General features: G+C 62.2%; 1 protein-coding gene across 1 annotated transcript in view; it reads left to right on the top strand.

Annotated features, from left to right (window-relative positions):
• The window catches only part of LOC144954933 (inter-alpha-trypsin inhibitor heavy chain H3-like), a 38,876-nt gene extending 15,971 nt beyond the window's left edge, over positions 1-22,905 (top strand). Inside the window, exons 8-21 of the mRNA XM_078885303.1 lie at positions 613-735; positions 1,501-1,617; positions 5,539-5,707; positions 7,204-7,329; positions 7,566-7,747; positions 11,278-11,463; positions 11,944-12,083; positions 15,273-15,403; positions 15,504-15,557; positions 16,261-16,374; positions 18,067-18,328; positions 19,124-19,344; positions 20,392-20,506; positions 22,758-22,905. Coding sequence (XP_078741429.1) covers positions 613-735; positions 1,501-1,617; positions 5,539-5,707; positions 7,204-7,329; positions 7,566-7,747; positions 11,278-11,463; positions 11,944-12,083; positions 15,273-15,403; positions 15,504-15,557; positions 16,261-16,374; positions 18,067-18,328; positions 19,124-19,344; positions 20,392-20,506; positions 22,758-22,905 — 2,088 coding nt within the window. The remainder of the gene's footprint in view (positions 1-612; positions 736-1,500; positions 1,618-5,538; positions 5,708-7,203; positions 7,330-7,565; positions 7,748-11,277; positions 11,464-11,943; positions 12,084-15,272; positions 15,404-15,503; positions 15,558-16,260; positions 16,375-18,066; positions 18,329-19,123; positions 19,345-20,391; positions 20,507-22,757) is intronic.
• Positions 22,906-24,411: the final 1,506 nt, after the last annotated feature.

Here is a 24,411-nt window from a genome sequence, read left to right as displayed (position 1 = left end):
GCAATATCGATACAATGAATGAACATAAGGGGCATCATAACATTGTCTTAGATAACATGAAACTCAACAATAGGTCCTGGATGGACCAGGCACCTACATTAACACAAAAAAATAAGCGACTGTGTTAAATAATCACCATACTGCAGCCGAAATGTACAGTGCTGCACATAACACTGAACTGTGGATGAGATACTTCTTCATCCTTGCACTCAAGATCTCATTAAAGCCACATGGGAACAAGTCTGGCGCTACTTATCCAACTACAAGTAAAATTCACAATAATGCAAGTGGCAGGCATCGTTGTTATCTAGGCCTCATTTTTATCATAACAATTTAATAGCATTATAACGGCATTTACAGCATTATAACGGCAATCCTAACATTATGACAGCATTCCCAGTCTTATAAGAACATAAACGAACTCACAGGCAATGCTTCTTAAAGTCCCACAATGAACAGATGCACCGGTCTTCACCGAGACATTAATTGTGCCTCCATTTTTATTCTGTGTAATGGCTGCCACCCCTGCCTCGTGGTCACGTGACCAAACTCAACACCATATTAGGAAGTTCCTGTGTAAGCACACCCCCACCACGTGTCCCTGCGCCACAGGCCCACGTGTCGTTCCACCCGGCGCTGTCGGAGCAGCGGCGCTGCCCGTCGTGCCTGGAGACGCGGTTCGACACGGACCTCGTGGTGCTCTATGACGTGCACCACGATGCCAACACCGTGCAGGCGAGTCAAGGGCACCACGTGGGCTCACACGGGGGGGGAGGGGGGGGAGGGGGGGGCCCTGCCGTGAAGGCCACATGACCGCCCACCCACCCACCCACCTGGCCACCCACCCACCTGGCCACCCACCCATCCACCTGGCCACCCACCCACCCACCTGGCCACCCACCCACCCACCTGGCCACCCACCCACCCACCCACCTGGCCACCCACCCACCTGGCCACCCACCCACCCACCTGGCCACCCACCCACCCACCTGGCCACCCGCTCAACCGCCCACTAAACCGTTGACCCACCCACCTAACAAGCCACTACACCGCCCACCCACCCAGCCATGCTCCTTCCTATCAACCCATACACCCACAAAACCACTCGCTCCATCATCCACCCAACCTAACAATCCACAAACCCGCTCACTCATCTACCTACCTACCGACCCAGCCAACTCTCCACCCACTCACCCACTTATACACTTGCCCGCTCACCCACCTACTCACCGATCCACCCACCCATTCACCACGATCACCCACTCCCCCATCCACCCACTCTGTTACGCACTCACCCAACCACTCACTCGCCCAACCACTCACTCACCCACTCACTCACCCGCCCGCTCATTCACCAAGCCAACCACCCACCCAAGCCACTCGTTCGCCCAGTAACCCGTCCGCCTTCTCACCCGCCCGCTCACCCACCCGCTCACCCGCCCGCTCACCCGCCCGCTCACCCGCCCGCTCACCCACCCGCTCACCCGCGCGTCTCTCCAGATCGTCAACGGCTACTTTGTGCACTACTTCGCCCCCGCCAACCTGAGCCCGCTGGCCAAGAACATCGTCTTCATCATCGACGTGAGCGGCTCCATGTGGGGCACCAAGATGAAGCAGGTGAGCCCTGGCAGGAGGAGGAGGAGGGGCGGGGAGGGTGACCAGGGAGGTTTGTCACATGCAGCTCGTAGGCGTCGTCGTCGGCGTCGTCGGCCGTGATCGCTCCGCTGCTGGATGGAGGCCTCCAGGGCGTTCTCGCCGTCTCATGCCACGACCCCTTGCCAAGCCGTGTCGACCCCATCGCGCGGCTCCTCCTAGGTGGACTCGGCCTTAAACCGAATGAGCCCGGAGCGGTAAACAAACAAACAACGATAAACATTTGGCGTCCTCTGGTCGAACACCGTTTGAGACGAGGCTCAAAAGAAAGCTGTCTCTGGTGTGGACCAATCAGCTTCAAGGACAATGCATTTACTATCAGAGGATGTTTTTTGTTTGCATTCTGACCACAAGCATCGTGGTTAATGCAGACACGTGATTCCTTGTAAAAGGTGTCACAGTTTGTTGTTTTAACATCTGAACACAGCTGTTTTGTTGCCAGAAAAAAGGGGAAAAAAACCTCTTCTCATATTTGGGCCGAACCGCTCCCCGTGTGGCCCCCGTGTGGCCCCCGTGTGGCCCCCGTGTGGCCCCCGTGTGGCCCCCGTGTGGCCGTCCCAGCCGCCCGCTTGCGCCTGGCCCGCGCGAGACCCTCGTCCCGGTGACGAGCGGCATGTCACACACATCCAGGGTGGGTCAAGCACCATCATCATCATCGTCGTCGTCGTCGTCGTCGTCATCGCCATCGTCTCTGCTGTGGATACAACCACTCCTACTGGAGACGATCCTCCTCATGGCGCTCGCTGGTGCTGTGATCGAAATGCCGGAGTTCTTATTTTATTTACGTTCATGTTTTCTATCCACGTGACTTTACCGAAAGAGCCAAAGAATGTGAATTCCTGCAGCCACGAAAGTTTTAAGTCCAAATTCACAACCCTCGCTAGTTGGCTGTGTCGGGTGGTGGCGGGTTTAACGACACATTTATTCATTTACGCGATCTAACCCACAAAACACCCTATTATGGATGATATTGGTCGCAAAACACTCCCCCCCCCACCCCACCCACCCACGTGTTAGACTACTACTGGAGACTTATGGGGCTACAGTGAGGTGGTGGTGTGAGTGGTGGTGGGGGTGGTGGTGTGGGTGGTGGTGTGAGTGGTGGAGTGGGTGGTGGTGTGAGTGGTGGTGTGGGTGGTGGTGGTGGTGGTGGAGGTGGTGGTGTGGGTGGTGGTGTGGGTGGTGGTGTGAGTGGTGGTGTGGGTGGTGGTGTGGGTGGTGGAGTGGGTGGTGGTGTGAGTGGTGGTGTGGGTGGTGGTGTGGGTGGTGGTGTGAGTGGTGGTGGGGGTGGTGGAGTGGGTGGTGGTGTGAGTGGTGGTGTGGGTGGTGGTGTGGGTGGTGGAGTGGGTGGTGGTGTGAGTGGTGGTGTGGGTGGTGGTGTGGGTGGTGGTGTGAGTGGTGGTGGGGGTGGTGGAGTGGGTGGTGGTGTGAGTGGTGGTGTGGGTGGTGGTGTGGGTGGTGGTGGGGGTGGTGGTGTGGGTGGTGGTGTGGGTGGTGGTGTGGGTGGTGGAGTGGGTGGTGGTGTGGGTGGTGGTGTGGGTGGTGGAGTGGGTGGTGGTGTGGGTGGTGGTGTGGGTGGTGGTGTGGGTGGTGGTGTGGGTGGTGGAGTGGGTGGTGGTGTGGGTGGTGGTGTGGGTGGTGGTGTGGGTGGTGGAGTGGGTGGTGGTGTGGGTGGTGGTGTGGGTGGTGGTGTGGGTGGTGGTGTGAGTGGTGGTGGGGGTGGTGGAGTGGGTGGTGGTGTGAGTGGTGGTGTGGGTGGTGGTGTGGGTGGTGGAGTGGGTGGTGGTGTGAGTGGTGGTGTGGGTGGTGGTGTGGGTGGTGGTGTGAGTGGTGGTGGGGGTGGTGGAGTGGGTGGTGGTGTGAGTGGTGGTGTGGGTGGTGGTGTGGGTGGTGGTGGGGGTGGTGGTGTGGGTGGTGGTGTGGGTGGTGGTGTGGGTGGTGGAGTGGGTGGAGGTGTGGGTGGTGGTGTGGGTGGTGGAGTGGGTGGTGGTGTGGGTGGTGGTGTGGGTGGTGGTGTGGGTGGTGGAGTGGGTGGTGGTGTGGGTGGTGGTGTGGGTGGTGGTGTGGGTGGTGGAGTGGGTGGTGGTGTGGGTGGTGGTGTGGGTGGTGGTGTGGGTGGTGGTGTGGGTGGTGGTGTGGGTGGTGGTGTGCGTGGTGGTGTGGGTGGTGGTGTGAGTGGTGGTGTGGGTGGTGGTGGTGTGCGTGGTGGTGTGGGTGGTGGTGTGGGTGGTGGGGGTGGTGGTGTGAGTGGTGGGGGTGGTGGTGGTGTGGGTGGTGGTGTGGGTGGTGGTTTGGGTGGTGGGGGTGGTGGTGGTGTGGGTGGTGGTGTGGGTGGTGGTGTGGGTGGTGGGGGTGGTGGTGGTGTGGGTGGTGGTGTGAGTGGTGGTGTGGGTGGTGGTGTGAGTGGTGGTGTGGGTGGTGGTGTGGGTGGTGGTGTGAGTGGTGGTGTGCGTGGTGGTGTGGGTAGTGGTGTGTGTGGCAGTGTGGGTGGTGGTGGTGGTGTGAGTGGTGGTGTGGGTGGTGGTGTGCGTGGTGGTGTGGGTGGTGGTGGTGGTGGTGTGGGTGGTGGTGTGAGTGGTGGTGTGGGTGGTGGTGTGGGTGGTGGTGTGGGTGGGGGTGGTGGTGGTGTGGGTGGTGTGGGTGGTGGTGTGGGTGGTGGTGGTGTGGGTGGTGGGGGTGGTGGTGGTGGGGGTGGTGGTGTGGGTGGTGGTGTGAGTGGTGGTGTGCGTGGTGGTGTGGGTGGTGGTGGTGTGAGTGGTGGTGTGCGTGGTGGTGTGGGTGGTGGTGTGAGTGGTGGTGTGGGTGGTGGTGTGGGTGGTGGTGTGAGTGGTGGTGTGGGTGGTGGTGGTGTGGGTGGTGGTGTGGGTGGTGGTGTGGGTGGTGGTGTGCGTGGTGGTGTGGGTGGTGGTGTGAGTGGTGGTGTGGGTGGTGGTGTGGGTGGTGGTGTGAGTGGTGGTGTGGGTGGTGGTGTGAGTGGTGGTGTGGGTGGTGGTGTGAGTGGTGGTGTGCGTGGTGGTGTGGGTGGTGTGGGTGGTGGTGTGAGTGGTGGTGTGGGTGGTGGTGTGCGTGGTGGTGTGGGTGGTGTGGGTGGTGGTGTGAGTGGTGGTGTGGGTGGTGTGGGTGGTGGTGTGGGTGGTGGTGTGGGTGGTGGTGTGGGTGGTGGTGTGCGTGGTGGTGTGGGTGGTGGTGTGAGTGGTGGTGTGGGTGGTGGTGTGGGTGGTGGTGTGAGTGGTGGTGTGGGTGGTGGTGTGAGTGGTGGTGTGGGTGGTGGTGTGAGTGGTGGTGTGCGTGGTGGTGTGGGTGGTGTGGGTGGTGGTGTGAGTGGTGGTGTGGGTGGTGGTGTGCGTGGTGGTGTGGGTGGTGTGGGTGGTGGTGTGAGTGGTGGTGTGGGTGGTGTGGGTGGTGGTGTGGGTGGTGGTGTGAGTGGTGGTGTGCGTGGTGGTGTGGGTGGTGTGGGTGGTGGTGTGGGTGGTGGTGTGAGTGGTGGTGTGCGTGGTGGTGTGGGTGGTGTGGGTGGTGGTGTGAGTGGTGGTGTGGGTGGTGGTGTGGGTGGTGTGGGTGGTGGTGGGGGCTTGTAGTGGTTAGCGCGCTGCGCTATGAACCTGGTAAACCCGAGTTCGATTCCCGCTCACGGCCTACACCAGTGACGATTATCTGAACGGGTCCTGGGCCTCCCCTAGGTCGACTCAGCCTCAAATGAGTACCCGGTGCGGTGTGTAAACATCGCCACTGGGGGAGACAAAGGCGGTCGGGCGTGGTGCTGGCCACCCACCCCCTCGTGTGCCGTTCCGGCCTTCATAGCTGCTCGCTAACAGCACTTGCCCCTACAGCCTGTTAAGGCTTCACGGGGGATCTTTGTCTTTGTGTACCCATCCTGTGCCGCAGACGAAGGAGGCCCTGCACGAGATCCTCGCTCAGCTGCGTCCCGACGACCACTTCGGCCTCATCGAGTTCAGCTCCGTGTCGCAGGCCTGGCGCCAATCCATGCTGCCCGCCTCCCCGGCCAACGTGCAGCTCGCTCAGGAGTACGCGGCCTCGCTCAGCGCCCAGGGAGGTAGACAACAACAACAACAACAACAGCAGAAGACTCTAAATGCAGAGGGGGAAAAGCGGAGGAGCCGGAGGGAGAAATCCACACGAACACCGGCAGAGAGAGACACACACGCACACAGCAGGGATCGTCAGGGTCGGGATGGAACCCACGACCTCCTGTAGACCAGGCGAGGTAGTCAACATCCCCTAGCCACCTTGATGATGATGATGAGAGAGAGACACGCAAACTACAAACATACAGCAGCAGCAGGCATCGTGTAGACCAGGCGAGATAGTTAACATCTCATAGCCACCGTGATGATGATGATGAGACTGACACGAAAACTACAAACATAGAGCAGCAGCAGGCATCGTGTAGACCAGGCGAGGTAGTTAACATCTCATAGCCACCGTGGCGAGATGTTAACTACCTCGCTCCTGGGCTCGGCAAGCCCCTAGGTCAACTCGGCCTTAAACGTGTTCCCTGGCACGGCGTGTAATCTGCTGGACATCTGTGGATGAAAGAGCTTCTTAGAACCTTCGTAGGCACCGCTCGCGATCAGCACTTGTCCCGTCAGCCCATGTAGGCTACACGGGGGGCTTTGTCAATGTGCGTGCGAGAGGCATGGCGATTGGGAAGGCAAGGGGGCGGGTGACGCGTGTCACCCCGTCACTAACACGTGTCACGGTGTCTGTGTCACTGTGTCACTGTGTCACCATGTCACCGTGTCACCGTGTCACCGTGTCACCATGTCACTGTGTCACTGTCTGTGTCACTGTGTCACTGTGTCACTGTGTCACCATGTCACCGTGTCACTGTGTCACTGTGTCTGTGTCACCGCAGCCACGAACATCAACGACGCGGTGCTGGACGGCGTCGCGATGCTGCGCCGAGGGCACCCGTCACTAACACGTGTCACTAACCACGTGTCACTGTGTCACTGTCTGTGTCACTGTGTCACTGTGTCACTGTCTGTGTCACTGTGTCACTGTGTCACTGTGTCACTGTGTCACCATGTCACCGTGTCACTGTGTCACTGTGTCTGTGTCACCGCAGCCACGAACATCAACGACGCGGTGCTGGACGGCGTCGCGATGCTGCGCCGAGGGCACCCGTCACTAACATGTGTCACTGTGTCACTGTCTGTGTCACTGTGTCACTGTGTCACTGTGTCACTGTCACTGTGTCACCGCAGCCACGAACATCAACGACGCGGTGCTGGACGGCGTCGCGATGCTGCGCCGAGGGCACCCGTCACTAACACGTGTCACTAACCACGTGTCACTGTGTCACTGTCTGTGTCACTGTGTCACTGTGTCACCGTGTCACTGTGTCACTGTGTCTGTGTCACCGCAGCCACGAACATCAACGACGCGGTGCTGGACGGCGTCGCGATGCTGCGCCGAGGGCACCCGTCACTAACACGTGTCACTAACCACGTGTCACTGTGTCACTGTCTGTGTCACTGTGTCACTGTGTCACCGTGTCACTGTGTCACTGTGTCTGTGTCACCGCAGCCACGAACATCAACGACGCGGTGCTGGACGGCGTCGCGATGCTGCGCCGAGGGCACCGCGACGAGACGCTGCCCCGCAACTCGGCGTCACTCCTCGTGCTGCTCACCGACGGAGACCCCAACGTGGGTGAGGCGCCCTGGCCTCACCACGCCTCACCACGCCTCACCACGCCTCACCACGCCTCACCACGCCTCACCACGCCTCACCCAACCCAACCCTGCCCCACCCCACCTCACCCACCTCACCCAACCTGAATCTTCTTCCCTACCACGTGGTCCCAACCTTGCCTAACCCGACTGCGTGACCTCAGCTGACCCCTCCCCACCCGACCGTGACCTCTGCTGACCCCTGTGGTGCTGCAGGGGTGACGAACCTGGGGCAGATCCGCGACAACGTGCACGCCGCTCTGTCCGGGGAGGCGTCGCTCTTCTGCCTGGGCTTCGGGCAGCATCTGGACTACGACTTCCTGGAGCGCCTGGCGCTGCACAACGGCGGCCTGGCGCGGCGCATCTACGAGAACGCAGACGCGCCGCTGCAGCTGCAGGCGAGTGGCGGTGTGCTTCACCGTCAGCTGTTGCTGCAGCAGAGAGAGGGAGAGGCAGGGCTACAGCAGAGAGAGAGAGGGAGAGGCAGGGCTTCAGCAGAGAGAGAGAGGGAGATGCAGGGCTTCAGCAGAGAGAGAGAGGGAGAGGCAGGGCTTCAGCAGAGAGAGAGAGGGAGATGCAGGGCTTCAGCAGAGAGAGAGAGAGGCAGGGCTTCAGCAGAGAGAGAGAGAGGGAGAGGCAGGGCTTCAGCAGAGAGAGAGAGAGGCAGGGCTTCAGCAGAGAGAGAGAGGGAGATGCAGGGCTTCAGCAGAGAGAGAGAGGGAGATGCAGGGCTTCAGCAGAGAGAGAGGGAGGCAGGGCTTCAGCAGAGAGAGAGAGGGAGATGCAGGGCTTCAGCAGAGAGAGAGAGGGAGAGGCAGGGCTTCAGCAGAGAGAGAGAGGGAGATGCAGGGCTTCAGCAGAGAGAGAGAGGGAGATGCAGGGCTTCAGCAGAGAGAGAGAGGGAGATGCAGGGCTTCAGCAGAGAGAGAGGGAGAGGCAGGGCTTCAGCAGAGAGAGAGAGAGGGAGATGCAGGGCTTCAGCAGAGAGAGAGAGGGAGAGGCAGGGCTTCAGCAGAGAGAGAGAGGGAGATGCAGGGCTACAGCAGAGAGAGAGGGAGGCAGGGCTTCAGCAGAGAGAGAGGGAGATGCAGGGCTTCAGCAGAGAGAGAGGGAAGCAGGGCTTCAGCAGAGAGAGAGAGGGAGATGCAGGGCTTCAGCAGAGAGAGAGAGGGAGATGCAGGGCTTCAGCAGAGAGAGAGAGGGAGATGCAGGGCTTCAGCAGAGAGAGAGAGGGAGATGCAGGGCTTCAGCAGAGAGAGAGGGAGAGGCAGGGCTTCAGCAGAGAGAGAGAGAGGGAGGCAGGGCTTCAGCAGAGAGAGAGAGGGAGAGGCAGGGCTTCAGCAGAGAGAGAGAGGGAGAGGCAGGGCTTCAGCAGAGAGAGAGGGAGATGCAGGGCTTCAGCAGAGAGAGAGAGGGAGATGCAGGGCTTCAGCAGAGAGAGAGGGAGGCAGGGCTTCAGCAGAGAGAGAGAGGGAGATGCAGGGCTTCAGCAGAGAGAGAGGGAGGCAGGGCTTCAGCAGAGAGAGAGAGGGAGATGCAGGGCTTCAGCAGAGAGAGAGGGAGGCAGGGCTTCAGCAGAGAGAGAGGGAGATGCAGGGCTTCAGCAGAGAGAGAGGGAGATGCAGGGCTTCAGCAGAGAGAGAGGGAGATGCAGGGCTACAGCAGAGAGAGAGGGAGGCAGGGCTTCAGCAGAGAGAGAGAGGGAGATGCAGGGCTTCAGCAAAGAGAGAGGGAGATGCAGGGCTTCAGCAGAGAGAGAGAGGGAGATGCAGGGCTTCAGCAGAGAGAGAGGGAGATGCAGGGCTTCAGCAGAGAGAGAGAGGGAGATGCAGGGCTTCAGCAGAGAGAGAGAGGGAGATGCAGGGCTTCAGCAGAGAGAGAGAGGGAGATGCAGGGCTTCAGCAGAGAGAGAGAGGGAGATGCAGGGCTTCAGCAGAGAGAGAGAGGGAGGCAGGGCTTCAGCAGAGAGAGAGAGGGAGATGCAGGGCTTCAGCAGAGAGAGAGAGGGAGATGCAGGGCTTCAGCAGAGAGAGAGGGAGATGCAGGGCTTCAGCAGAGAGAGAGGGAGATGCAGGGCTTCAGCAGAGAGAGAGAGGGAGGCAGGGCTTCAGCAGAGAGAGAGAGGGAGATGCAGGGCTTCAGCAGAGAGAGAGAGGGAGATGCAGGGCTTCAGCAGAGAGAGAGAGGGAGATGCAGGGCTTCAGCAGAGAGAGAGAGAGGGAGATGCAGGGCTTCAGCAGAGAGAGAGAGGGAGATGCAGGGCTTCAGCAGAGAGAGAGAGGGAGATGCAGGGCTTCAGCAGAGAGAGAGGGAGGCAGGGCTTCAGCAGAGAGAGAGAGGGAGAGGCAGGGCTTCAGCAGAGAGAGAGGGAGGCAGGGCTTCAGCAGAGAGAGAGAGGGAGATGCAGGGCTTCAGCAGAGAGAGAGAGGGAGATGCAGGGCTTCAGCAGAGAGAGAGGGAGGCAGGGCTTCAGCAGAGAGAGAGAGGGAGATGCAGGGCTTCAGCAGAGAGAGAGGGAGGCAGGGCTTCAGCAGAGAGAGAGAGAGGGAGATGCAGGGCTTCAGCAGAGAGAGAGAGGGAGATGCAGGGCTTCAGCAGAGAGAGAGGGAGGCAGGGCTTCAGCAGAGAGAGAGAGAGGGAGATGCAGGGCTTCAGCAGAGAGAGAGAGGGAGATGCAGGGCTTCAGCAGAGAGAGAGTGGGAGATGCAGGGCTTCAGCAGAGAGAGAAGGAGATGCAGGGCTTCAGCAGAGAGAGAGAGGGAGATGCAGGGCTTCAGCAGAGAGAGAGGGAGATGCAGGGCTTCAGCAGAGAGAGAGAGGGAGAGGCAGGGCTTCAGCAGAGAGAGAGAGGGAGATGCAGGGCTTCAGCAGAGAGAGAGAGGGAGGCAGGGCTTCAGCAGAGAGAGAGAGGGAGGCAGGGCTTCAGCAGAGAGAGAGGGAGGCAGGGCTACAGCAGATAGAGAGGGAGGCAGGGCTTCAGCAGATAGAGAGAGGGAGGCAGGGCTTCAGCAGAGAGAGAGGGAGGCAGGGCTTCAGCAGAGAGAGAGAGGGAGATGCAGGGCTTCAGCAGAGAGAGAGAGAGGGAGATGCAGGGCTTCAGCAGAGAGAGAGAGGGAGGCAGGGCTTCAGCAGAGAGAGAGGGAGGCAGGGCTTCAGCAGAGAGAGAGGGAGGCAGGGCTTCAGCAGAGAGAGAGAGGGAGATGCAGGGCTTCAGCAGAGAGAGAGAGGGAGATGCAGGGCTTCAGCAGAGAGAGAGGGAGATGCAGGGCTTCAGCAGAGAGAGAGAGGGAGATGCAGGGCTTCAGCAGAGAGAGAGAGGGAGATGCAGGGCTTCAGCAGAGAGAGAGAGGGAGATGCAGGGCTTCAGCAGAGAGAGAGAGTTCGTGTCGTGTCGCTGTTCCTTCTCCTCGTCGTTGGAGCAGCGCAGGCCACAGCGGGTTTCTGTCTCCAGCGTTGCCCCGTTCCTCCGCACGGATCTCGTCGCCGTCGTCATCGCCGTCGTTCTGTGGCCGGGATTTTCCGCGCGCCGGATAATCAATTTCTAATCGATCGGTTTGACGGTCCACGGCTCGGTTTGTGTGCTCCGGCGAACGTCCAATTCGCTCCTCCCACACCGCGGAGAGCCGCCTGACCCTCGCCTCGTAAAGCTGGGCCGTGACCCCCTCGCCCGCCCCCCCCCCCGCCCCCCCCCCCACCCTGGGCAGGCTCTTGAAATGCGCCGCTTTGCAAACGTACATCATCGTCATCATCATCCTCGTCGTGAGTCGTCGCGTTTCCACGAAAGCGAAGGTCGCCTCATGCGTCGCGAGCCGGGGGTAGGCTCCCAAGCGGACACGTGCCGCTTGGGCACGGGCCTGTGGGGCCTCTAAGCGGGGCTGGATCTCTCTCCGTGTGTCCCCCCCCCCCCCCCCGCCGCCGCGGGGCCCAGGGCTTCTACCAGGAGGTGGCGACGCCGCTGCTGACGCGGCTGCGCGTGAGCTACCCGCCCGGCGCGGTGAGCCACGTGACGCGCACCGACTTCGACAACTTCTTCGACGGCACGGAGCTCGTGGTGGCCGGGCGCCTCGCCGACAACACCCTGCGCACGCTGGGCGCCACCGTGGAGGCCCGAGCGGTCAGCCCCACCCCCCCCTCTACCCCGTGACCCCGTGACCCTTGACCATCGCCCTTCGCCCCCCTCAAGCCGTGACGCGCTCGCCGCTCGAGCCCCGAGACTTTCGCGTCCTCCGTCCTTGACCCTTGACCCCCTGACCCCTTGACCCCCTGACCCTTGACCCTCTTCTCCATTGCCACCCCCCCCCCCCCCTTTTTATTTCACCCTTCTTGACCTCCGCCCCCTAGCCCCTCGGCCCCGTCGGGTCGCCCTGACCCCGGCGTTCCCACTGACCCCCACCGTGTCCAATTGACCCCTGAACCCCCCCCCACCCCCACCCCCACGTCAATTGCAACCCCCCGCGATCCCTGACACCCGTCGCATCACTTGAACCCTGGCGACCCCCCCCCTCCCCCCCGCGCCCGATGCCGCATTGACCCCTGCTTCCCGCTGACCCCACTTCCCGTTGACCCCTCCGACCCCCCCCCTCCCCTTGCGCAGGGGGCCGGTGACCTGACGCTGAGCAAGGAGACCCCCACACAGGGTCAGGCCTCCCCGCACGACCGCACCAAGTTCATCTTCGGGGAGTTCACCGAGAGACTCTGGGCCTACCTCACCATCAAGCACCTGCTGGAGCGCAGGTGGGCGCCACAACCCCGCTCGCTCACCCCGCACGCTCACCCGCTCGCTCACCCCGTTTGCTCACCCCTCTCGCTTACTCACCCCGCTCGCCCACCCACCCCGCTCACCCCGCTCGCTCACCCCTCTCGCTTGCTCACACCGCTCGCCCACTCACCCCGCTCGCTCGCTCACCCCGCTCGCTCACCCCGCTCGCTCACCCCGCCCGCTCACCCCGCTCGCCCACCCACCCCGCTCACCCCGCTCGCTCACTCACCCTGCTCACTCACCCCGCTCGCTCACCCCGCCCGCTCACCCCGCTCGCCCACCCATCCCGCTCACCCCGCTCGCTCGCTCACCCCGCTCGCTCACCCCGCTCGCTCACCCCGCTCGCTCACCCCACTCACCCACTCGCTCGCCCACTCGCTTGCTCACCCTGCTCGCTCACCCACTCGCTCGCTCACCCCGCTCGCTCACCCCACTCACCCACCCGCCCGCTCACCCCGCTCGCTCACCCGCTCGCCCACCCACTCGCTCACCCGCTCGCTCGCCCACCCACTCGCCCACCCACTCGCCCACCCACTCGCCCACCCACTCACCCACCCGCTCGCCCACCCACTCGCTCACCCACTTGCCCACTCCCTCATCCACTCCCTCCCCCACTCTCCCACCCACTCGCTCACTCCCTCACCCACCCACTCGCTCACCCACTCGCTCACCCACTCGCCCACCCACTCGCCGACCCACTCGCCCACCCACTCGCCCACCCACTCGCTCACTCCCTCACCCACCCACTCGTCCACCCACTCGCCCACCCACTCGCCCACCCATTCCCTCACCCACTCGCCCACCCACTCGCCCACCCACCCACCCACTTGCTCACCCACTCCCCACCCACTCGCCCACCCACTCGCCCACCCACTCCCTCACTCACCCACTCGCCCACCCACTCGCCCACCCACCGCCCACCCACTCGCCCACCCACTCCCTCACTCACCCACTCGCCCACCCACCCACCCCGCTCGCTCACCCACTCGCCCACCCACTCGCCCACCCACTCCCTCAACCACTCGCTCACTCACCCCGCTCGCCCACCCACTCGCTCGCTCACCCCGCTCGCTCACCCTGCTCGCTCACCCCGCTCGCCCACCCACTCGCTCATCAACTCGCTCACCCACTCCCTCGCCCACTCGCTCGCTCACTCGCTCGCTCACCCCGCTCGCCCACCCCGCTCGCCCACTCCCTCGCCCACCCACTCACTCGCTCACCCCGCTCGCTCACCCACTCGCTTGCTCACCCCGCTCGCCCACCCACTCCTTCACCCACTCGCTCGCTCACCCGCTCGCCCACCCGCTCGCTCACCCACTCGCTCACCCGGTCACTCGCCCACCCACTCGCCCACCCGCTCGTCCACCCGCTCGCCCACCCGCTCGCCCACCCACTCGCCCACCCACTCGCCCACCCGCTCGTCCACCCGCTCGCCCACCCGCTCGCCCACCCACTCGCCCACCCACTCGCCCACCCACTCGCTCACCCACTCGCCCAACCACTCGCTTACCCACTCGCCTACCCGCTCGCCCACCCATTCGCCCACCCACTCGCTCACTCACTCGCCCAACCACTCGCTCACCCACTTGCCCACTCCCTCATCCACTCCCTCCCCCACTCTCCCACCCACTCGCTCACTCCCTCACCCACCCACTCGCTCACCCACTCGCTCACTCCCTCACCCACCCACTCGTCCACCCACTCGCCCACCCACTCGCCCACCCATTCCCTCACCCACTCGCCCACCCACTCGCCCACCCACTCGCCCACCCACCCACCCACTTGCTCACCCACTCCCCACCCACTCGCCCACCCACTCGCCCACCCACTCCCTCACTCACCCACTCGCCCACCCACTCGCCCACCCACCGCCCACCCACTCGCCCACCCACTCCCTCACTCACCCACTCGCCCACCCACCCACCCCGCTCACCCACCCACTCGTCCACCCACTCGCCCACCCACTCGCCCACCCATTCCCTCACCCACTCGCCCACCCACTCGCCCACCCACTCGCCCACCCACCCACCCACTTGCTCACCCACTCCCCACCCACTCGCCCACCCACTCGCCCACCCACTCCCTCACTCACCCCGCTCGCCCACCCACTCGCTCGCTCACCCCGCTCGCTCACCCTGCTCGCTCACCCCGCTCGCCCACCCACTCGCTCATCAACTCGCTCACCCACTCCCTCGCTCACTTCGCTCGCTCACTCGCTCGCTCACCCCGCTCGCCCACCCCGCTCGCCCACTCCCTCGCCCACCCACTCACTCGCTCACCCCGCTCGCTCACCCACTCGCTTGCTCACCCCGCTCGCCCACCCACTCCTTCACCCACTCGCTCGCTCACCCGCTCGCCCACCCGCTCGCCCACCCGCTCGCCCACCCACTCGCTCACCCACTCGCTCGCCCACCCACTCGCCCACCCGCTCGCCCACCCACTCGCTCACCCACTCGCTCGCCCACCCGCTCGTCCACCCGCTCGCCCACCCACTCGCCCACCCGCTCGCCCACCCGCTCGCCCACCCACTCGCCCACCCACTCGCCCACCCGCTCGCCCACCCGCTCGTCCACCCGCTCGCCCACCCGCTCGCCCACCCGCTCGCCCACCCACTCGCCCACCCACTCGCTCACCCACTCGCCCAACCACTCGCTTACCCACTCGCCTACCCGCTCGCCCACCCATTCGCCCACCCACTCGCTCACCCACTCGCCCAACCACTCGCTCACCCACTTGCCCACTCCCTCACCCACTCCCTCACCCACTCTCCCACCCGCTCGCTCACTCCCTCACCCACCCACTCGCCCACCCACTCCCTCACTCACCCACTCGCCCACCCGCTCGCTCACCCACTCGCTCACCCACTCGCCCACCCGCTCGCTCACCCACTCGCTCACTCCATCACCCACCCACTCGCTCACCCACTCGCCCACCCACTCGCCCACCCACTCCCTCACTCACCCACTCGCCCACCCGCTCGCTCACCCACTCGGTCACCCACTCGCCCACCCCGCTCGCTCACTCCCTCACCCACCCACTCGCTCACCCACTCGCCCACCCGCTCGCTCACTCCCTCACCCACCCACTCGCTCACCCACTCCCTCACCCACTCGCCCACCCGCTCGCTCACTCCCTCACCCGCTCGCCCACCTGCCGCGTGCCAGGAGCATCACCCAGGACGAGGAGGAGAAGGGCAACGCCACGGCTCGGGCGCTGCAGCTGTCGCTGCAGTACGGCTTCGTGACGCCCCTCACCTCCATGGTCATCACCAAGCCCCCGAGGCCTCGCAAGCAGGGTACGGGGGGCGGGGGGGGGGCACGGGGGGGGGCACGGGGGGGTGAGGGTGGTATCAGCGTGGGCTCTGCTCGCTGACCATTCCTCCCTTCTCTCTGCAGCTCCTACTGCCACGAAACTTGGGAAAAACTCAGCCAAGCGTCCAAGCACCTTCGGTGAAGCTCCCACCACCACAACCACTACCACAACCACCACCACTACCACCAGCACCACTATGACCACCACCACCACATACACAATCACTACCACGACCACCACCACCAAAACCACCACCACCACAATCAAAACCACCATGACCACCATCACATACACAATCACCACCACCACAACAACCACCAAGATCACCACCACTACCACCAGCACCACCACGACCACCATCACCACATACACAATCACTACCACCACCACCAAAACCACCACCACCACAATCAAAACCACCACGATCACAACCACATACACAATCACCACCACAATCAAAACCACCAGGATCACCACCACAATCACAACCACCACCACATACACAACCACCACCGCGACCACCACAATCACAACACCACCAGCTGTACCCCCTGCTGTGCGTGTGTCACTGTGTGTGTGTCACTGTGTGTGTGTGTGTGTCACTGTGTGTGTGTCACTGTGTGTGTGTGTGTCACTGTGTGTGTGTGTCACTGTGTGTGTGTGTCACTGTGTGTGTGTGTTTGTGTCACTGTGTGTGTCACTGTGTGTGTGTGTCACTGTGTGTGTGTGTGTCACTGTGTGTGTGTGTCACTGTGTGTGTGTGTCACTGTGTGTGTGTGTCACTGTGTGTGTGTGTGTGTCACTGTGTGTGTGTGTCACTGTGTGTGTGTCGCTGACTAGTGGACAACGACCCGCACGTGGTGGTGGAGCTGCCGGGGCAGCAGCAGAAGATTTGCTTCAACATCGACGAGGAGCCGGGCACCATCGTCAACCTCATCGACGACCCCCCCAACGGTGACCCCCCCCCCACTGCGTGTGTGTGGTGGTGGTGACACTGCGTGTGGTGGTGGTGGCACTGTGTGTGTGGTGGTGGTGGTGACGTTGGCACTGTGTGTGTGTGGTGGTGGTGGTGGTGACACTGCGTGTGTGTGGTGGTGGTGGCACTGCGTGTGTGTGGTGGTGGTGGCACTGCGTGTGGTGGTGGTGGTGACACTGCGTGTGGTGGTGGTGGTAACACTGCGTGTGTGTGGTGGTGGTGGCACTGCGTGTGGTGGTGGTGGTAACACTGCGTGTGTGTGGTGGTGGTGGCACTGCGTGTGGTGGTGGTGGTAACACTGCGTGTGTGTGGTGGTGGTGACACTGCGTGTGGTGGTGGTGGTGACACTGCGTGTGGTGGTGGTGGTGGCACTGCGTGTGTGTGGTGGTGGTGGCACTGCGTGTGGTGGTGGTGGTGACACTGCGTGTGGTGGTGGTGGTAACACTGCGTGTGTGTGGTGGTGGTGACACTGCGTGTGTGTGGTGGTGGTGGTGGTGACACTGCGTGTGTGTGGTGGTGGTGGCACTGCGTGTGTGTGGTGGTGGTGGCACTGCGTGTGTGTGGTGGTGGTGGTGACACTGCGTGTGTGTGGTGGTGGTGGCACTGCGTGTGTGTGGTGGTGGTGGCACTGCGTGTGTGTGGTGGTGGTGGTGACACTGCGTGTGTGTGGTGGTGGTGGCACTGCGTGTGTGTGGTGGTGGTGGTGACACTGCGTGTGTGGTGGTGGTGGTGGCACTGCGTGTGGTGGTGGTGGTGACACTGCGTGTGTGGTGGTGGTGGTGGCACTGCGTGTGTGTGGTGGTGGTGGTGGCACTGCGTGTGGTGGTGGTGGTGGTAATACTGCGTGTGTGTGGTGGTGGTGGCACTGCGTGTGGTGGTGGTGGTGGTGACACTGCGTGTGTGGTGGTGGTGGTGGCACTGCGTGTGTGTGGTGGTGGTGACACTGCGTGTGGTGGTGGTGGTGGCACTGCGTGTGTGGTGGTGGTGGTGACACTGCGTGTGTGGTGGTGGTGGCACGGCGTGTGTGGTGGTGGTGGTGGTGGCACTGCGTGTGTGGTGGTGGTGGTGACACTGCGTGTGGTGGTGGTGGTGGTGGCACTGCGTGTGTGGTGGTGGTGGTGGCACTGCGTGTGTGTGGTGGTGGTGACACTGCGTGTGGTGGTGGTGGTGGCACTGCGTGTGTGGTGGTGGTGGTGACACTGCGTGTGGTGGTGGTGGTGGCACTGCGTGTGTGGTGGTGGTGGCACGGCGTGTGTGGTGGTGGTGGTGGTGGCACTGCGTGTGGTGGTGGTGGTGGCACTGCGTGTGTGGTGGTGGTGGTGACACTGCGTGTGGTGGTGGTGGTGGTGGCACTGCGTGTGTGGTGGTGGTGGTGGCACTGCGTGTGGTGGTGGTGGTGGCACTGCGTGTGTGGTGGTGGTGGTGGCACTGCGTGTGTGGTGGTGGTGGCACTGCGTGTGGTGGTGGTGGTGGCACGGCGTGTGTGGTGGTGGTGGTGGTGGCACTGCGTGTGGTGGTGGTGGTGGCACTGCGTGTGTGGTGGTGGTGGTGACACTGCGTGTGGTGGTGGTGGTGGTGGCAATGCGCGTGTGTGACGTCGGCGCTGCGTGTGTGACGTCGCGACACCACGTGACGTCGGCACTGCGCTCCGCGTGTGTGGCGCGTGCCAGGGCTGGCGGTGGACGCGGAGCTCGTGGCGGCGACGCGTGCCGGCACCAGCTCGCACGAGCCGCTGCCCACCTACTTTGGGCGCGTGGGGGTCCGCGTGGAGGGGGCGGAGGCCTCCACGGGGGCCGCCACGGGGGCCGCCACGGGGGCCGCCACGGGGGCCGCCGTGCGGGTGGAGGTCACCACGGAGTTCGTGCGGCTCACGGATGCCGCAGGATCCACGACGCTGCCCTGGGGCGGGAACGTCACGCTCGAGAGGGCCGGGTGCGCTGCGCGTGTGTGTGTGTGTACGTGTGTGTGTACGTGTGTGTGTGTGCGTGTGTACGTGTGTGTGTACGTGTGTGTGTGTGCGTGTGTGTGCGCGTGTGTGTGTGTGTGCGCGTGTGTGTGTGTACGTGTGTGTGTACGTGTGTGTGTGTGCGTGTGTACGTGCGTGTGTACGTGTGTGTGTGCGTGTGTGTGCGCGTGTGTGTGTGTGTGCGCGTGTGTGTGTGTGTGTACACGTGCGTGTGTGTGTGTCCGAGCGTGTGTGTGTGTGCGTGTGTACATGTGTGTGCGATGTGTGTACGTGTGTATGTGTGTGCGTGTGTGTGCGTGTGCGCGTGTGCGTGCGTAGGTATGTGCATGCACTTGTGTGCATATTGAACTTCTTTCACGCCGTACGCGACCAACCGTGCTGATGGAAGGTGCTCGCTAACAGCACTTGCCCTGACAGTCTGTCGAAGGCTACGTGGGGGGATTGTTGTGTATGGGGAGCGGTGGCGCTTTGGTTAGCACGCTGCTGCGCTACGAACCCGGTGACCCGAGGTTCGATTCCCGCTCGTACGGCCAACACCAGTTCACGGTTGATCTGAACCGGTCCTGGAGGACTCCCCTAGGTCGACTCAACCTCAAATGACCACCTGGTTGCGTCGCGTGTTCACACGGTGGTATCCATGTCCAACTTTCGGTGCTCGCCACACCACCTCCGGGTGCGCCGGTGAGAGGAGAGGGGGGGGATTGGGAGGCCCTGGCCCCCCGCGTCTGCGGTGAACCCCCCTGCCCCCCCCCTGTGCCCAGCCTCACGCTGAAGATGGCGCCGCGTGGCCGCGGCCTGGAGGTGCTGGAGCTGCGTCTGCACACCGACACGCTGCTGAGCGTGCGGCTGCACCGCGTGTCACCGCACCGCGTGTCACCGCACCGCGTGTCACCGCAGGGACACCCCCCGGAGCGCCGCGACTACCTCGGGGTCTACGTCGCCGGGCCCGGCCGCCTCTCTCCCAGCGCGCACGGCCTGCTGGGTAACCACACCTGCCGCCCCCCCCCCCTCCCCTCCACTAAAGTATGCACGGCATTCTGGGTAACCACACCTGCCGCCCCCCCCCTCCCCTCCTCTACAGTACGCACGGCATTCTGGGTAACCACACCTGCCGCCCCCCCCCCCCTCCTCTACAATACGCACGGCATTCTGGGTAACCACATCTGCTTCCCCCCTCCCCTCTTCTAAAGTACGCACGGCATTCTGGGTAACTGCACCTCCAACCTCCGGCACCTGCTGCCCCCCCTGCCCTTAAGTATGCACGGAATTCTGGGTAACTACATCTGCTGCCCCCCCTCTCCTCCTCTAAAGTTCGCACGGCATTCTGGGTAACCACACCTGCTGCCCCCCTCCCCTCCTCTAAAGTTCGCACGGCATTCTGGGTAACCACATTTGCTTCCCCCCTCCCCTCTTCTACAGTACGCATGGCATTCTGGGTAACCACACCTGCTGCCCCCCCCCCTCCTCTAAAGTACGCACGGCATTCTGGGTAACCACACCTCCAACCTCCACCACCTGCTGCCCCCCCTCCCCCTTCCTGTGAAGTGCGCACGGCATTCTGGGTAACGGCTCCATCCATCTCCTCGCCCTTATTAGCCATATGTGCACTGTACCAATGTGCCTTGTACAGTGCACCACGTGCACTGTACCACGTGCTGTGTAGGGCTTTGCCTTGTACAGTGCACCACGTGCACTGTACCACGTGCTGTGTAGGGCTTTGCCTTGTACAGTGCACCACGTGCACTGTACCACGTGTTGTGTAGGGCTTTGCCTTGTACAGTGCACCACGTGAGCTGTACCACGTGCTGTGTAGGGCTTTGCCTTGTACAGTGCACCACGTGCACTGTACCACGTGTTGTGTAGGGCTTTGCCTTGTACAGTGCACCACGTGCACTGTACCACGTGCTGTGTAGGGCTTTGCCTTGTACAGTGCACCACGTGCACTGTACCACGTGCTGTGTAGGGCTTTGCCTTGTACAGTGCACCACGTGCGCTGTACCGTGTCCGTGTTTCCATGGCGCCCATCTAGGTCAGTTCCTGGTGGAGGAGCCCGAGCTGAAGGTGTGGGGGGAGCATCCGGGCCTTGACCCCAACACGGTGGACGCCTACATGCAGGTCAAGGGTCACACGTTGACCGTCACCAGGTGCTGCCCCCTCACGCCTCACCTCCTTCGCCCTCCTCTGACCCTTGACCTCACAGCGACGTCGGTGACGGCTTTAGGCGCTCGCCGACCCGCCTGTGCCACTGCAGGCTGGACGAGCGGCGGCACTTTGTAAACATGGCCGCCGCCGGGGGGGAGACAAAGGCGGCCGGGCGTGGTGCTGGCCACCCACCCCCTCGCGCGCCGTGCCGGCCTTCGTGGGTGCAGCTCGCTAACAGCACTTGCCCCTGCAGTCTTTTACAGGCTACACGGGGGATCTTTGTGCGTGCTTGCGTGCGTCTGCACGTGCATGCGTGCGTGTCTGCGTCGTGCGTACTTGTCTCCGCACGTGTCTGGTTGCATGCGCGTGTGAGTCTGCATGCTTGTCCACGTGCATGCGGGGCCTCCGTGCGTGTCTCCGTGTGTGTCTCCCACGTGCGCGCCTCCGTGTGTGTCTCCGTGTGTGTCTCCACGTGCGTGCGTGTCTCCGTGTGTGTCTCCCAAGTGCGTGCCTCCGTGCGTGTCTCCGTGTGTGTCTCCACGTGCGTGCGTGCCTCCGTGCGTGCCTCCGTGTGTGTCTCCACGTGCGTGCGCGCCTCCGTGTGTGTCTCCGTGCGTGTCTCCACGTGCGTGCGCGCCTCCGTGCGTGCCTCCGTGCGTGTCTTCGTGTGTGTCTCCCACGTGCGCGCCTCCGTGTGTGTCTCCGTGTGTGTCTCCACGTGCGTGCGTGTCTCCGTGTGTGTCTCCCACGTGCGTGCCTCCGTGCGTGTCTCCGTGTGTGTCTCCACGTGCGTGCGTGCCTCCGTGCGTGCCTCCGTGTGTGTCTCCACGTGCGTGCGCGCCTCCGTGTGTGTCTCCGTGCGTGTCTCCACGTGCGTGCGCGCCTCCGTGCGTGTCTCCCACGTGCGTGTCTCCCACGTGTGTGTCTCCCACGTGCGTGTCTCCACGTGCGTGTCTCCACGTGCGTGTCTCCGTGCGTGTCTCCACGTGTGTGTCTCCACGTGTCTCCGTGCGTGTCTTCACGTGTTTCCGTGCGTGTCTCCGTGCGTGTCTCCACGTGTGTCTCCACGTGTGTCTCCACGTGTCTCCACGTGTGTCTCCACGTGTCTCCGTGCGTGTCTCCACGTGTGTCTCCACGTGTCTCCGTGCGTGTCTCCACGTGTGTCTCCACGTGTCTCCACGTGTGTCTCCACGTGTCTCCGTGCGTGTCTCCACGTGTGTCTCCACGTGTCTCCGTGCGTGTCTCCACGTATGTCTCCACGTGTCTTCGTGCGTGTCTCCACGTGCGTGTCTCCACGTGTCTCCACGTGTCTCCGTGCGTGTCTCCACGTGTGTCTCCACGTGTCTCCGTGCGTGTCTCCACGTATGTCTCCACGTGTCTTCGTGCGTGTCTCCACGTGCGTGTCTCCACGTGTGTCTCCACGTGTCTCCCACGTGCGTGTCTCCACGTGTGTCTCCACGCGTCTCCGTGCGTGTCTCCACGTGTGTCTCCGGGTGTCTCCGTGCGTGTCTCCGTGCGTGTCTCCACGTGTCTCCGTGCGTGTCTCCACGTGTGTCTCCACGTGTGTCTCCACGTGTCTCCGTGCGTGTCTCCACGTGTGTCTCCACGTGTCTCCGTGCGTGTCTCCACGTGTGTCTCCACGTGTCTCCCACGTGCGTGTCTCCACGTGTGTCTCCACGTGTCTCCGTGCGTGTCTCCACGTGTGTCTCCACGTGTCTCCGTGCGTGTCTCCACGTGTGTCTCCACGTGTCTCCGTGCGTGTCTCCGCGTGTGTCTCCACGTGTCTCCGTGCGTGTCTCCACGTGTCTCCGTGCGTGTCTCCACGTGTGTCTCCACGCGTCTCCGTGCGTGTCTCCACGTGTCTCCACGTGCGTGTCTCCACGTGTGTCTCCACGTGTCTCCGTGCGTGTCTCCACGTGTGTCTCCACGTGTCTCCGTGCGTGTCTCCACGTGTCTCCACGTGTGTCTCCACGTGTGTCTCCACGTGTCTCCGTGCGTGTCTCCGCGTGTGTCTCCACGTGTCTCCGTGTGTGTCTCCACGCGTCTCCGTGCGTGTCTCCACGTGTCTCCACGTGTGTCTCCACGTGTGTCTCCACGTGTCTCCGTGTGTGTCTCCACGTGTGTCTCCACGTGTCTCCGTGCGTGTCTCCACGTGTCTCCGTGCGTGTCTCCACGTGTCTCCGTCCGTGTCTCCGTGCGTGTCTCCACGTGTCTCCGTGCGTGTCTCCACGTGCGTGTCTGCGCGTGCGTCAGGGGCGACCGCGAGGACTCGACGGGCACGGGGCACGTGTCCTGCTGGTTCGTGCACCACCGCGGCGCCGGCTTCATCGACGGTCGCCACGGCGACTACGTCGTCCCCGACATCTTCAGCTTCCTCAGTCGGGCTCTCCTCGGGGCCTAGGGGGGTCACGGCGGGGTCACGGCGGGGTCACGGCGGGGTCACGCGCAGGGGCTCGCACGACCGGGGGCGGGGCGAGATCCACGCGGGTCACGTGTCCCCTTGTGACGTGCTGCGTGACGCGCTGCGTGACGAGGGGGTGGTCGTTCAGACCTCTCGTTGTTATTCGCGAACGTGACGTTCGTTACGTTTCATTAAAAGGGCCGAGAGCCCAATGAGAGAGTGGTGGTGATTGTGGTGGCGGTGGTGGCGGTTGATGTTGGTGGTGGCGGTGGTGGCAAGTTGGCACAGTGGGGGGCACAGGCGGTGCATCGGCCAGTCATCTCAGTCAGTCATCTCAGTCAGTCATCTCAGTCAGTCATCTCAGTCATCTCAGTTATCTCAGTCAGTTATCTCAGTCATCTCAGTCATCTCAGTCAGTCATCTCAGTCAGTTATCTCAGTCATCTCAGTCATCTCAGTCAGTCATCTCAGTCAGTTATCTCAGTCATCTCAGTCATCTCAGTCAGTCATCTCAGTCAGTCATCTCAGTCAGTCATCTCAGTCATCTCAGTCAGTCATCTCAGTCAGTTATCTCAGTCATCTCAGTCAGTCATCTCAGTCAGTCATCTCAGTCAGTTATCTCAGTCATCTCAGTCATCTCAGTCAGTCATCTCAGTCAGTTATCTCAGTCATCTCAGTCATCTCAGTCAGTCATCTCAGTCAGTTATCTCAGTCATCTCAGTCATCTCAGTCAGTCATCTCAGTCAGTTATCTCAGTCATCTCAGTCATCTCAGTCAGTCATCTCAGTCAGTTATCTCAGTCATCTCAGTCATCTCAGTCAGTCATCTCAGTCAGTCATCTCAGTCAGTCATCTCAGTCATCTCAGTCAGTCATCTCAGTCAGTTATCTCAGTCATCTCAGTCAGTCATCTCAGTCAGTCATCTCAGTCAGTCATCTCAGTCAGTTATCTCAGTCATCTCAGTCAGTCATCTCAGTCAGTCATCTCAGTCATCTCAGTCATCTCAGTCAGTCATCTCAGTCATCTCAGTCATCTCAGTCAGTCATCTCAGTCAGTTATCTCAGTCATCTCAGTCAGTCATCTCAGTCAGTCATCTCAGTCAGTCATCTCAGTCAGTCATCTCAGTTATCTCAGTCAGTTATCTCAGTCATCTCAGTCATCTCAGTCAGTCATCTCAGTCAGTTATCTCAGTCATCTCAGTCATCTCAGTCAGTCATCTCAGTCGGTCATCTCAGTCATCTCAGTCATCTCAGTCAGTCATCTCAGTCAGTTATCTCAGTCATCTCAGTCATCTCAGTCAGTCATCTCAGTCAGTCATCTCAGTCATCTCAGTCATCTCAGTCAGTCATCTCAGTCAGTTATCTCAGTCATCTCAGTCAGTCATCTCAGTCAGTCATCTCAGTCAGTCATCTCAGTCAGTTATCTCAGTCATCTCAGTCAGTCATCTCAGTCAGTCATCTCAGTCATCTCAGTCATCTCAGTCAGTCATCTCAGTCATCTCAGTCATC

Source organism: Lampetra fluviatilis, unplaced genomic scaffold (assembly GCF_964198595.1).
Source record: "Lampetra fluviatilis unplaced genomic scaffold, kcLamFluv1.1 SCAFFOLD_595, whole genome shotgun sequence".
NCBI classification, from domain to species: domain Eukaryota; kingdom Metazoa; phylum Chordata; class Hyperoartia; order Petromyzontiformes; family Petromyzontidae; genus Lampetra; species Lampetra fluviatilis.
This window is presented reverse-complemented; position numbering and strand designations above follow the sequence as displayed.